This window comes from Diceros bicornis, chromosome 34, assembly GCF_020826845.1.
Source record: "Diceros bicornis minor isolate mBicDic1 chromosome 34, mDicBic1.mat.cur, whole genome shotgun sequence".
NCBI lineage: Eukaryota > Metazoa > Chordata > Mammalia > Perissodactyla > Rhinocerotidae > Diceros > Diceros bicornis.
In genome coordinates this window covers 32,281,169-32,295,364 of record NC_080773.1, presented here as the reverse complement: position 1 = coordinate 32,295,364, position 14,196 = coordinate 32,281,169, and the positions used below count along the sequence as shown (strand labels likewise).

General features: G+C 46.2%; 1 protein-coding gene across 1 annotated transcript; it reads right to left on the bottom strand.

The window, feature by feature from the left end:
- Positions 1-5,812: 5,812 nt before the first annotated feature.
- On the bottom strand, positions 5,813-13,129 carry LOC131397418 (leukocyte immunoglobulin-like receptor subfamily A member 5). The gene is made up of 6 exons (XM_058530268.1): positions 13,069-13,129; positions 12,401-12,685; positions 11,950-12,252; positions 11,592-11,642; positions 7,576-7,626; positions 5,813-7,430 (listed from the first exon to the last, which is right to left on the bottom strand). The coding sequence occupies exons 1-6, from the start codon at positions 13,100-13,102 to the stop codon at positions 7,294-7,296; spliced, it is 861 nt and encodes a 286-aa protein (XP_058386251.1). The 5' UTR covers positions 13,103-13,129; the 3' UTR covers positions 5,813-7,293.
- Positions 13,130-14,196: the final 1,067 nt, after the last annotated feature.

Here is a 14,196-nt window from a genome sequence, read left to right as displayed (position 1 = left end):
TATTCTTCTCCCCAGATCAGTGAGCATCCTTAACACTCTTTGTTTGAACTCTGTCGGGTAGGTTGCTCTCTGTTTCACTTAGTTCCTTTTCTGGGGTTTTGTCTTGTTCCCTTACTTGGAATGCATTCTTTTGCCTCCTCATTTTGCCTCTTTCCCTGTGCTTGTGTCTGCGTATTAGGTAGGTCAGCTACATCTCCTGCTCTTGGATAGGTGACCTTTTGTAAGTGATGGCTTAGGAGGCCTGCAGTGTGCTTCCCTCAGTTCTCAATGTTCCAGGGGTGACCCCTATGTGGGCTACGTGTGTCCTTCTGTTGTGGCCTGTTTGCTCTCCCTGTAGGCGCTCAGGGAGGCTGAGTTATGCTCCTGGACAGCTGTTATAATGCTCAGCTGCTTGTAGTTGTTGTGGGCCCTTCAGTCTCTTTATCAGGTATGGGGAGCCCCAGCACAGTTGGCTGCAAGTTCTAATACCACATTTGTGTTGCAGTATTTCTTTTAAGTGAGTAGGCCCCCAGCGTGGCAGGTTGTTATGCTCAGGGCCTTACAGTTGCTATAAGCCTCCAGCCTTTAGGTCTCTTGTCAGCTCTCTGAGGATTGCAGCTGGGTGGGGCTGGCCTCAGGCACAGGAGCACCCAATTGTTTCAGGCTTTGGAAGGTGGGGCAAACCCCCTATGTGGGTCTTTGAGAAGCACAAGTCTTCTGCAGCTACAAGCCCCGCTGCCCACAGGTCCACACACACAGTCAACACAGTCCTGCCCCTTGTCCATGCCCCGACCTCCCGAAGCGCACCCAATCTCTCCACGGTGGGAGCTCCACACACTCCACCACTGCCCCACACTCTCCACCCTCTCCTTGTGCATGCCCTGCCCCCTGCCATGCTGAAGTCAGCTCAGTTGCCAGGCTGCAGAGAATCCAGTCACCAATCTAGGCAGGCCCACACGTTGCCTGAGGGCTTGTTGTTGGGTGGGGCCCAACAGTCTCTAGGGTGGGCTGCCTGCCCTGGCTGAGCTGGATTAAATCGCTGCTCTAGTGGGTGGGGCAGACCTGGGCTAGCTGGCCTCAGGGAGATCTCCAATGGCGTCTGTGTCAGCACACCCACACCAGGCCACAACAATGGCCGCTGCCAATGTCCCAGTCCCTGGAGAGGTCTCACCCCTCACCGAAATGCACTCAGAGCCTGTTAGGTGAGTCTCTTTTCACCAAAGCACTGTGCACCTTTCTTTCTGGTGATTTTCACTTGCTTTCTGAACCGGGTGAGTTTGCGTGTGGGCCCTTTAAGAGCCAGTTTTAATTTCTTTGTGAACCAGCTTTTCTTGGGGTACTCCCCAATGTTTTAGTATCAGGTGAAGTCAGATATTCTGCCACTCGTCTCGATTGTGCTGGGTACACAAAATGCCCACAGCGGGGGTGCTCCCCAGCTCAGGACCCCACGCCTCCAGGGAGGGCTGCATGCCTGTGGGCTGCTCCTGGGCGGCCGTGAGGCACTGCAGCTTGTGAAGGCGGTGTTTTTCCTCTCCAGAAGGGAATTTCTGCCTCTTCCACCTCAATTAGGATTGTCCGTTGTTGCAGGAGTTCCTCTTATTCAGTTTTCAGTTCTGTCTCAGGGGTAATTTTTCTGCGAGTAGTTGTAAATTGGCTGTGTCCACAGGAGGAGGCGAGTTCAGAGTCTGCCTATGCTGCCATCTTGACTTCCTCCTAGCTTCCTTCTTTTGCATGTGGATATCCAGTTTTTCCCACACAATTTGTTGAAGAGATGATTCTTTCCCCATTGAGTTGTCTTGCCACCTTTGTCAAAAGTCAACAGCTCATATGTATGATTTTATACCTTGCCCTCCAATTTTATTTCATGCAGCTATGTGTCTGTCTTCATACCCACATCACACTGTTTTGCTTACTGGGGCTTTGTAGTAAATTTGAAATCAGAAAGTGTGAGTTATCCAACTACGTTCTTCCTTTTTAAGATTTTTTGGCTATTTTGGGTCTTTAGCAATTACCTTGAATTACAGAAAAGGCTTTTTCATTTCTGCAGAAATGGCCCTTCCGACTTCCAAAGGGATTGAATTGATTTGATAGATTGCCTTGGAGAGTATTGTCATCTTTACAACGTTAAATCTTCCAAGCCATGATCTTGGAATGTCTTTCCATCGATTTAGATCTTTTCAAATTTTCTTAGCATATTAAAAGAAATATAGCGTATAAGTGTTGTACTTTCTTTGATAAATTCATTCCTATGTATATTTTCCTTTGGATGCTCATATGAGTTGAATTGTGCCGCCTGAAATGATATATTGAAGTCCTCATGGCCACTACCTGTGAATGTGACATTTTTGGAAACAGGGCCTTTGCAGATGTAATCAGGTTAAGTTAAGACCCTAATGATTAGAAAGGGCCCTAATCCAGGGTTTCTGTTGTCCTTATCAAAAGCAGAGAATAGGGACATAAGGAGAAAGTCATTGACGACAGGGATACATGAGGAGATGTCAGCTGTGTGAAGATGGAGGCAGAGATTGGAGTCAGGCTGCTGCAAGTCTAGGAGTGCCTGTGGCCAGCAAGAGCTTAGAGGCAAGGAAGGAGTTTTCCATAGAGCTTGCATAGCAAGCATGGCCTTGCTGACACCTTGATTATGGATTTCTAGTCTCGAGAATTAGTCTGTTTTCATCCGTCTGGTTTGTGGTAATGTTATCATAGTTCAAGGAAACTAATAAAAGGTGCAAATGCAGAGTGTTTACAAGACTGAGCTCTGATATCCGGCATCCCAGCCTCATTCCTGGATCTTCCCTTCTTTGGTTCTGTGACTCTGAACGTGCTGCAGGGTCTCTGAACCTCAGCTGTCTCATCATGTAAATGTAAAGGAGATTAGTAATTTCCTCATGACGTTTATATGAGGATCAAATTATTTGTTACACTGAAAACATAACAAAACTGCAAGTCACCTTGTTATCTGAAGGTTTTGAACATCATTATAGAGCTATTTCTATGGAGATACCATGAGATTAGCAACACTGTGATCCATATCTGTCCTTACAGTACTGAGGGGGCTGGGTACAGATAGGATCCGTGGGGACGCACACTGTGTCCAGCCTGAGAACAGAAGCAGAGGGTGAAGGATTGGGCTATGGAGGCCCCTGCCCTGTCACCACTACCTCAAGAGGCACTTTCTATTGGGAGCATTTGCAAAGCCTGCAGTCATTGTGCACATGCAGTGATAGGGGGCTGCTGTCTTGTTCTAGGATCTCAATATGCTTGGTTATCCTGGAGCTCAGAGTGTCCTCTTTCTCCAGGCATGGATGGCCACATGCTCATTGCTGTGGAAACAAGGCTGGAAAATCTGGGATCTTGGTCCAGGCAGAGCCCTGTAGGAAATGGGAGTCTCTCCCCAAGGGGCTTCACTTTCTTCTCTTTTCCAGGAGTATTGTGTAAGAGAAGGACCTACTATTTGTGGGGTTTCAGTTATTTCTGGGACTGTCAGTGGAGCTTTTCTTCTGTTGAGATCCTTTCTTTTTTTTTTTTGAATTATTTATTTATTTATTTGTTTATTGCAGTAACATTGGTTTATAACATTGTAAAAATTTCAGGTGTACATCATTGTACTTCTATTTCTGCATAGATTACATCATGTTCACCACCAAAATACTAATTACAACCCATCACCACACTTCCTTTCTAACACTAGAATATCATCTCTACTTTAAAGTCGACAGCACAAAGGCTTAGAGATATCGTGTCTGTTCTTCAAGGTCAAATCTCCAGTAAGTTTCCATCTGAGAAAGGAATTCAGATCACCCTGACCCCAGAGTTTGGCACCTCCTTACACAGCTGCCTGCCTTGAAATAACAGAGACTGGGGGTGAGACAGAGACCAGGACAATGAAGCTGGGAGCAAGGGTCCTGCCAGCCCCTCAGGACGATGCTTGCATAGAACTGAGTTGGGAGGCGGTGAGCTGGAATGCGCAAGAGGTAGGAGACTGACCTATTTGTAAACCAATGGTACTCCTAAACTAGTGTGTTTTAGGCAAATTACTTATGACCCTGGATCATCTTTGCAAAGGAGAAGATGAACTCCAATTAATAGCTATGTGGTGAAGACTCAGAGATGAAGTGTGTGCCGCACCCAGCACAGGTCCTGGCACCCAGAAAGAACTCAGGCAGTGCTGGTCAGTACCACAGTGTGCAATAACTGGATTTCCCCTTGCTCTGTGCAGGGCTGGGTTGAGCTGTGTGATCAGACAGGGCTCCAAACTGAGTTAATGTTCTGTGTCACCATTTTGACATTTGAACACAGGGCCCTGCATTTTCATTTAGCACTGTGCTCCACAAATTATGTAGCTGTCCTCACCTCCATCACTTTGTTTTTGTATTTGGTTGGCTCATTTTGGTTCGCCAACTTTTTCTTATGTCTCAGCTGAGTAGAGTGGAAAACAGGGAATCCCTGGACATGGGAACTGAGAGAGGGATCAAATTTACACAAATGAAAGAGGAAGGCAGCAGGGGAGGATACAGGCTTGATCTGCTTCAGATTGCAGTGCGTGTGTGAAATGAACTTTTTTCTCTCATTTGCTTCTATTTACAAATTCACCCGTCCAATCAGTCAAAATTTATCTACAAATATCAACCACATTCACAAAATGTGCCAAGAATGAAAACTAAAATATGTGCTTACCTGACTTGGATCTTGTTCTTGATCTCTACTAATCTTGGGGATGTGATGGACATCAAAAAATTAGTTACAAAATATATTTAATTATACACTATGACATGTGTTATGTGGAATAAACTGCTGTAGATTGGTAATTAGATAACAGAGGATCTTAACTAGTCTGAGCATCATGGAAGGTCAACTTCGAGGAGGTGAAATGAGAGGATAGAACTGAGAGATGTGGAGGAGTCTTAGCTGAATTGCACAGGAGTGTGGAGAATACCTGGAAAAAGAAAGGAGATAGATAAATGTCCCCATTTGAAAAGGATCATAGCTGCCGAAGGCTATGGGGACCATCTTGTCCTAGAATCAGGGCTGGGCTGATTTCCCTGCGGCCCACACCACTTCCACTCCAGGAAACACAGTATGGGCATGTGAGGACCCAGGCACTGCTCCAGCTCAGCTCGTCTAGTTCAGTGAAGATGAGGGGAACAGATAGAATCAGACAGAACAGATTCACAGAACAGGGCATGTGAGAATCTCTCACATAGGTTTTCTGTAGGAAAGGAGCACTACTTCTTTACCATGAGCTCTATCTGATTCCCCCTCAGTGGGGTCCACGAAAAGATAAGACATTCTGAGTGTAGTTCAGTCTGGAACCAACCCCAGGGATATGACCCCAAACCACTACCTGGTGGAGTTAAACACTGAAATCACCTCCAAGTCCATATTCGTTGGATTAATCCCAATTCAGATACTTGGGCCATTTATGGGTTCAGGCACTCACATGAGCCCACTTTAAATTCTTAATTGCATATTGTCTAGAATTGGCAAAAGTGTTTGTTAAGGGACACAGTTTCCCACCTGAAAAGTGGCTCATTGACTGACTAGATTCAGTTGAGGTAATCAGGCAGGTGGGGGTTCATGTCTCGAGGGGAACACAATGCCAACGTATGAAGTATTTGCTATAACAAACCAACAGTCACTTTGTTAGGAATTAGTCACTAGTATAGGATGTGGTTCTCAACCTCCTACTTCAACCTAACTCACTAAATTGTATGGAAAATAAAAAGAGTTTGTAGGATAGAAATGCACTGTCTACCAGTAATGACAAATTGATTTATGAGCCATCAGATGAAAGTCGAGAAGAACGTTGCTAGTATTCTAGAAGATTCTGTGGTTTCCATCTTGAACAAAACCATCTAACCTCATCTAATTTGTAATCACCATCATGGGTTTGATGGAATTCTTTTCTCTCCTTTATTCGTAGAATTTATCTTAGGTATACACTCCTAAAATAATACATAATGTTTCATTTTCATCATGAGGTAAATGAAAGAACACTAAACACATATTTTTTATAATCATCTTACATTTATTGACTATCATGTTTGAAGATGGATACACACGACCATTTGGAATTTTAGTTTGTGCATTTTCACTGACACATAATGTTTGATTTTCTACATAGAACACCAAATTCTGTCTTTTCTTGATGCATGTAGTCTTAAAATGATTTTGACTAATATGAAGAACTCTCTTGTCAATGGATCCTGGTGCATATGTACACATTTTCTCTAAGGTATATGCTTAAAGATCATAGCTGTGTGTCTCTTACTTTAACTAGATAAGTATAACAATCTATTCTCTAAACTGATGGATGTACTTTGCACTCCTACAAGTAATGAATGAGAATTCTGTGTGCTCACTATTCTCTCCCACAACTGATATTACCATTTTTCTCTTTGCATCTCACCTGAATGTGCTGGAATATTGGTTTTGTGATTTCACTGAAACTGTGCCACAACATTGTGGTAGGAATGATCATTATACATAAAATACAAGGAAACTTAGGTGCATTTCGGGGCTGTCAGAGTGGAATTTAAGTTGTCCTATTGGTGTGGACTGTTTTGTGATAGTCACTTCTCTGCATCAGTTTCCAACTCTGCATCAAGGACTTCAAATTCATCCCTTAAAGTTGGTCATGAAAGGATTATATATACCAGAGAAACTGCAAAATGCCTTGAATAAGTCTTTATAACACTGAGTTTTTCAGGGGCAGTAAGAACCGTGCTATCACTTCAGGCAATAATGTCTTGATTCCAAGTGACGATATTTCTGAAGAAACTACACAGGTAGCGCCCGATGAAAAGTGAAGGGCTTGTGGTGTCCAGAGAGGGTGTTAGGGCATCATTTGGACATATCTCTTTCAGGCTGGATCTGTGTTATGCCAATTTATTGAAAAATTAAGATAGATTGCATGCTCTGAATGAACAGATGGAAACTCCTTAATACACACCAAGGTTTTGTGGTAATTAGATATTTAGAAAAATGATTTATATGAAAATAAATGTACAGGAGCATGAAAGTGTAAGGAGTTGTGGACCCAAATCTGCCACGAGGGATATATGCTAATTTCACAGAGAGGGAGAAAGGAACTCGTCAAGATAACTCAATAGTGGATGGAAGGAAACTTCCACACTTTAACGGCAGAAGAGTCCAGAAAGTGTCCCTGCAGATGAACAATGATTCCTCCATCTTGCAATGACCTACAGACAGTTCACACAGCTTATGCCTCAGATGCTCTTCCAGAACCTCCTGGGTGCACAAGATTTATTCCCAAGACTACCTCTCTGAATAGCACATTGTTCTCTCTTGTGTTTACCTCCTCGCTGCATCCTGGGGTCTTCTCAGGCTATGTCGAGCCTGAAATAGCAGAATCCCCAGGAGCAGCAGGATCAGGGCAGCCACGCTCATCCGGATGAGATTCTCCACTGTGTAATCTTGGGGATGTGAGGCTAGGAATTGCGAACAGGAAGGACACAGAGGACAGGGCAAAGCGAAATCACCCCAGGATTCCTGGAAGTCCACCCAGGCACCTGCCTCCCCTTCTCACGACTTGACTCTGCACAAGCCCCATAACTGAGAATTTCTCCTACTCACCATTCTTGGAATCTGACTTGTTTTGTGATGGGCTGATGGTGTCAGCTGCTTCTGAGAATCATAAAAAATTGGGGATGGATGAGGAGTTGATGCTACTCAAGCCTTTCCCCTGGGCCCTGTGTTCTTAGAATTCCCTCTGTTTCTCATGACATAACTGTTACGCAACCCCTTCATAAACCCTCCCTCTGCTGTAGAAGGGTCCCTTCTGTTCTCATTGGATTCTTTTCAGCCTCCCTTTGTTTTCTGAATTTTGACTTTGCTTCTGAGTTACTTTGGAACAGAGTTTGAATGTCCCCAAGAGCTCAGGATTGTTGAGAAAAGTGGTCTCCCAACACAGAAATAATTGAGTTCTTGTATGATCTCTGTTCATTCTGGGATACGGATCATGGAAGCTAACTCTTTCAGATATGAGAGATTCTATGTATTCAACAACTGAAGAACCAGGATCCATGGATGAAAGGTTGGTCATACATATGTGAGAGAAGAGAGAAAATTCAGCCCATACAGCCATACAGCACAGATTGGGTTAATTACTAGATAAATTATGTGATGCGGAGGCAGGTCTGATCTATACAGTGTCACTGTGAAGGTCACACTTGGAGATGGTGTATAAGCTGATTCGTGAATAGAAGAGGGAGCCTGAGAAAAGTCATGTGAAGACGCAGACAAGGTGGGTCACAGGCTACAGGAAAAGCAGATCCCCAGAAAGATCTCAGTCTGTTCTTCCATGAGGAATGAAGTCATGTCTGTGGGATGTAAGGAGGATCCAGAGGAGAAGTGAGAGCTGAGATTCGGGTGTTTGGTGCATTCAAGACATATAAGAAACGACAGGACGGAGGAGAGAGGTTCCGTAACCGTCATCATCCTCATCCTCATTCTCATCCTCATCATCATTCTGTCTCCCTCTCTCTCTGCCTCTCTCTCTCTGTCTCTCTCTCTGTCTCTCTCTCTTTGGAAGAACTCTGGAAACTCTATAAGATTTCAAGGAGAGAAGACTAGTCATTCGATTTTATATTTGAACTTTTTCCACACTAAAATGCTGGGTAAGAAAGTGAGTTACAAGAGTGTGTGAATTTCTCAGCTTCTTTGGTATTAAAATCATGTAAATGTTAATGGCACTCAATAAACACTAAATGAAATAAAAAAAGAAGATAACCTCTACCCTCTCCTTTTCAAATATCCAAAACTGGGAAAGTCCACCTTTCTGGTCTTCAAAGCCTTAAGGAATAGGAAAATCACTGGCATTATAAAATTCAGTGAGCACAGAAAAACAGGTAAGCCTGTAAATCTATTTTAACCAGTTTTAACATAAAAAAAGAAAAAAAAACAAGTTGTAGATCAATTCTAATTGTACATCCCTATATAAAAATTCTAAATAGGTTTATACAAGTCAGAAAGTGTAAATTAATAATAGACGTCATTCAGTGGGGTTAAAATCCAAATCTTTGATACCAAGAAGTCTTTTAAATGTATCTCACCATGGCGAAAATTAAAGAGAAAAAATACAAGAGATGAACAATGGTCCAGAAAAAATTCCTAATTTCAATAAAGAAAAAACTATTTTTTCCTAATAAAATCTGAACATAACATATAATTGGACTGACATGGATAGATCAATAGTGTTATATATTTAAAACTATATAGATTTTTGATATGTTTGCCTTAAAATAATTTGGGCTAAAAATTAAGATGTTTTCTTAAAGTGACACTCAGGTACATCTTCACATTTTACTCTGTCATCATTATCATATGGTATTTGATGCAAATAAAACAGGTACACAATGTGGGAATAAGTGAAATTTCAATGTCCTTGAGGTTGATAAAATTATTATCAGTAAATCCCAGGGGATCAATTAGAAAACAATTGAGAGGTGGAGGATCTGTAGTAAGTTGATAGGACCTCAAATTAGTATAAACAAACCAATATTACTGTTATCTATATTTAACTACTATTTAGAAATTATAAAGAAATCAAAGATCTTACTTTGCATTAATAAAGCCATTCAACAAATCTGAAGCTGTGAGTGTACACAATTTTATGAATAAAAATTCAAAATGAATCTGAAGTCATTAACAAACTTTCCTTTTAAGAATTTTTTATAAGAAAACTTCATATTAATATAAAGTTCTTCTCCATAATGAATGTATAAATTTAAACTAATCCCAACAAAGACAATAGTGGAATTTCCTTTTTTTAACTCATGAATCTTTATAACTTAAATTAGTAAATTTATATAGACAAACATTGCTATAAAAGTTCTCAGAGAAAGAGAGAGCAATAACAGAGAAGTGTGCACAGAAAATGCAGAGTGGACGTGAACTGCACACAGACGTGCTGTGCAGTGATCCCATAAGCGACCCCAGTGAGCCGTGCATGGTTGCTCCTTAGTCTGAGGTGTGCACTGAGTGGCTGGAGGCCTCCAGGTGAGCACAGGAGGGCCATGCAGAGCGGTACCCACAAGTGGGGATGCTTCTCTCTATAGGAGAGAGTCTGGTGTGGGCTCCACCTGCACACACAGCAGATCCCACCTTGGCCTGAGCAGCCTCCTATCCTGGTCTGAGAGGACTCAGGGACCCCCGCATGTGTGAGTGAGGGGCTCCATATAAGGGTCCTTTGGAAACGAGAAATTGGAGCTGCCAAGGGAGTGTCTGTCTGTCCTCTCTCCGATTCTCCCAGCCTGTCCTCCTCCATCAGCCCAACATCTTCCAAGTCAGGCCTGGACACCAAATGCTGCAAACCTGCCCCTCTCCTACTCCACACGTCCTCCAAATCTGGTCAGGGGCCTGGGAGCCAGGGGATCTGACAAACGGAGGTGGCTTTTAGAAGAAAATCTCACAGTTTTTGTGTGGGACAAGGAGAACTGAGATGCTAACCCAATGGGGATTCCAAATCTTTGTAGCCTCCACAATATGAGGTTTCCTCTTGCTGAGCTGAGACTCCAGGCCTGAGGGATAAAAATCACATGCTCCTGCCCTCTGTCTCCCTCAGCCTTTTTAATCCTGACAAGGTCAGAGTTACTGGGAGAAGCAGGACGGACCCAGAGAGGGCTGGACCAGGAGCAGGTCTATGATGAGTCACTTCCCAGATGCCCCAGGTCAGAAATGAAAGGGCCTCTGGAGGTCATGGCCAGCTAGGTGCTCATTATTCAGACGAGGAAAGTCTTTCTCAGAAGTTCAACCTCTCAAGAGAACTGAGCCCCCACAGACTCAGACCCACCCCCTGGGGGTCCCTCCCATCCTGACCACTAGACTGAGCAACTCCCTGGGATCTCCCCCTGCTCCTGGCTCCTGGTGGGTAGTGATGCTGTGGTTCTGAGATGGAGACACCAGGAAGTCAGTGGGTGGGGCCTCTGTCTTGTAACTTCAGTCTAATCTCATTTCCTCTTAGGTTCACCGAGTCTCATCCCTTCCCTCTCCCTTTCTCAGCCCTGTCTGAGACTGCAAGGATAGGATTTCCCAGGATTGGGATGTTGCCGCCTATTTCCACCCTCTCACGGGCTAGACCATTGTCTGTGGAACCTCCCCTGTGCTCCAATTATTTCCATCGTATCCCAGACTTTCCTTAGATGGGGCCCAGAGAAGACTCTCTGAGCTCAGAGAGGACAGGGACAGGTGTTCCTCACCTGAGACCAGGAGCTCTGGGACCAGGTACCTGTCCCAAATCACTAGCTCAACCAGCACTGAGACTCACTCAGTGGATCCCACCCCATATATCATAAACCAAGGATAGGGGATGTGGGGGGTGGGGCTGCCATTCTCCCACTTCAGGCTGACTGCCCATGCCCCATGCTGGGCCACAACATCTCCCTCTGCCATGACTGACCCACCCATCATCTGTCAGCCTCTGAGCCTCTGGACCATATGGTCCCTCCCGGATCTCTCCCTGACTCCCAGCCTCCCTGGGGACACAAGCCTGTCCTTGAGTATCTGAGGGGTCATCACATCCTCTGAGAGACTCTCAGAACCTCCCCCGGTGGTCTGTGCTCCCTCTGAGAAAAGGGGTTTCAGTGACTCACCAGTTGTTGAGACGAGACCTGTGGGTGGGGGGCTGGGGAGCCAAGCAAGTCCTGGAAATGAGGACAGGAAAGGAGTGAGGGGCTGGGGCTGGCCCTGGAGTCCCAGGGTCTAACTCAGACTCTCCCCCTAGATCTGTCCTGTGCCACCCCAGGGGCCCCATTCTGCCCACCTGGCGCTTTTAGACCCCAGAGGAGAGGGAAGGGAGTGGGCAGGGCTAGGAGGGGCTTTGAGGGGCAAATACCCTTTGGGTGACCCTCTGTCAGATCCCCCTCACCCCCATCCCAGCCCAGACGTCTCTTGAGGACAGGGCCCGAAACAGATCATAGGGACAGAGGGCATAGGGCTGAGGAGCCTCACCTGAGACCAGGAGCTCCAGCGGGTCACTGGGATGTGACCACACGTGGGGGTAGTTCCCGTAAGAGCCATAGCATCTGAACATCCACCTGCGTCTGGGGGTCACAGGAGCCACAGGGAACAGGGCCTGGAAATGCCCACTGGGGAGTTGCTGTGAGTCCACGGTCCAGGAGGGCTTGTGTTCTCCTTCCTTAATCAGAATGAACCTGTCAAATCCAGACTGTGAGCTACACTGGAGGGTCACGTTCCCTCCTGAGGTCACCACAGGGCTCAGCAGGGCTGAGAGGTAGGGTTTGCTGTAGACTCCTAGGAGAGGAGGAGGCAGCGTGTTAAACGGGGCTCACACCTCCCTCATATCCCCCAGGGCTGGACTGTGAGAGGAGAGACACCCCTGAGATCAGACTCCCTTCCTGAGGGCAAAGCCTGAGGCTGGGACCCCTGAGTGTCCTCTCACCTGTCACCACCAGCTCCAGGGGGTCACTTCTGTCTGACCGTTCTGTGAGGCTGTGATAGTAACAGTGATATTGTCCTACATATAGATCTGTCATGTGTGGGATGGAGAAATTTGCCTTATTCCAAGGCTCCCGTGGGTTCTGTCTGCTCCAGGGTGATGGTCTTCCATTTTTATCCAGATGATACTCCTGGGCCTCCAGGGTCCCCTGACACCAGATGGTCACCGGCTCCCCCCAGGGGACCACAGAGCCTGGCTCAGCCCAGATGGTGGGTTTGGGGAGGGTCCCTGGAAGGAAATCAGAGGCTAGATCACAATATCCACCCCAGTTCCCCAGCTCTCAACCCCAGGACCCCCCCAGACGTCCCCCATTTGTCAGCCCCAAATTGCTGTTCTCCAACCCCAGCTGCATGGGTGTGGCCTCATGTCCCCAGTGAGAAGGTGGGACCTGGGACACTTGGAGACAGACTCACCTGCCTGCACTGGTGTCCTTGGGCCCACACTCAGCCCTGGAAGAGAGTTCTCTGTGAGAGATCTGTCCCTGAAGCCTGAGGAGAATACCTCCTCCCCATGAGCCTCCTGAGTCCTGGGGTCTCCTGACAGGCCGGGGCCTGGCTGTGGGGTGTGGTCCCTCCCAGACTAGGGCTTCACCCCCCCTCCTCAAATCTCACCAAGGCAGAGGAGGGCCATGAGGGTGGGGGTCATGGAATCTCCTCCCTCTGGCCACAGCTGTGCAGATAGAGGAGACTAAGGTGCCTGGAAGGACAAACAGAAGCACTGGGTGGGGTCACTCAGATGCTGGTCCTCCCTGTCATGTGGTTGTTACATCAGTAGCCCCACAGGAAGGGGAACTGCCCCACCCCAGGAACCTGGCTCTCATTTACAGTTTGGAGCAGCAAATAGAGGCAGAGATGCCCCTTCAAGGTGAGGATGACCCAGGGCATGTCCTTCCCTGTCAGAGCCTCCTCCATGGGGTCTCCTTGATCCTCAGCCCGTCCATGAGCACATCCCTGTGGGGTCCTTGCCATAGATAGTGGTCATCCAGGCCCTGGAGATGCTTCAGGGGAGAGGCAGGATCCTGCTGCACTGCAGAGCTCAGATCAGCAGAAACACGCACTCAACATCTCACCGTACAGTTCTGGCCAAGGTCATCATGACAATGAGCACAAAGGAGAAATACAGTGAAATAAGGGAGGAAAACATCACTCCTCCCCTGGCGTGGAGTGTGGGCTTTCTTTCTACCACAGCCCCCTTCACGGACTTCTCTTTTTTCTTGCAACAGCGTTCACTCCCATATCTCTGGGAACAAACCACTGAGTCATTCCTGCCTCCCCGGTGCCCCATGTTCCCTCGAGCTGAGCTCTCTTCCTCATCCTCGGGTCCTGTCTTCATCTTTAGGGGTCAATATGTGGGTAGTGCTCTGAATTATGGGACAAAGCTGATTCTTATTTAAATATTCCTCCATCCTCCATTGTCCATGTGACCTTGAGCATTAACACCCAATCTATGAGCCTCAGTTTCCTCGTCTGCAGCATGTTGTCAGGAGCCCCACTCCTCACTCAAAGTGGTCATGGTATCAGTGGTCCTAGGACATTGGAGAGATGAATCATTGTTAATTTCCAGACCTGAAAAAAATGTTTGGGGTTTGAGATGTGAGAGAATCAAGATGTTGGACTCCACAGTCAGGGTGAATGATTGACATGTCCACTCAGGAGCCCCCAGCTGCTCCTAGCACTGAGAAATGCTGCTTATAATATTTCTGAAATATGTGGCCACACTCCATTGCAGAAAAAGAGAAA

What these genes read in the sequence shown, in the direction of transcription:
- LOC131397418 (XM_058530268.1), bottom strand. Translation starts at nt 13,102, where the DNA reads ATGACCCCCACCCTCATGGCCCTCCTCTGCCTTG. An exon ending in CCTGGAGCTGGTGGTGACAG is followed by an intron (nt 12,253 to 12,400) that starts GTGAGAGGACAC and finishes CTCCTCTCCTAG; the next exon opens with GAGTCTACAGCAAACCCTAC. An exon ending in AGGTCTCGTCTCAACAACTG is followed by an intron (nt 7,627 to 11,591) that starts GTGAGTCACTGA and finishes TATGATTCTCAG; the next exon opens with AAGCAGCTGACACCATCAGC.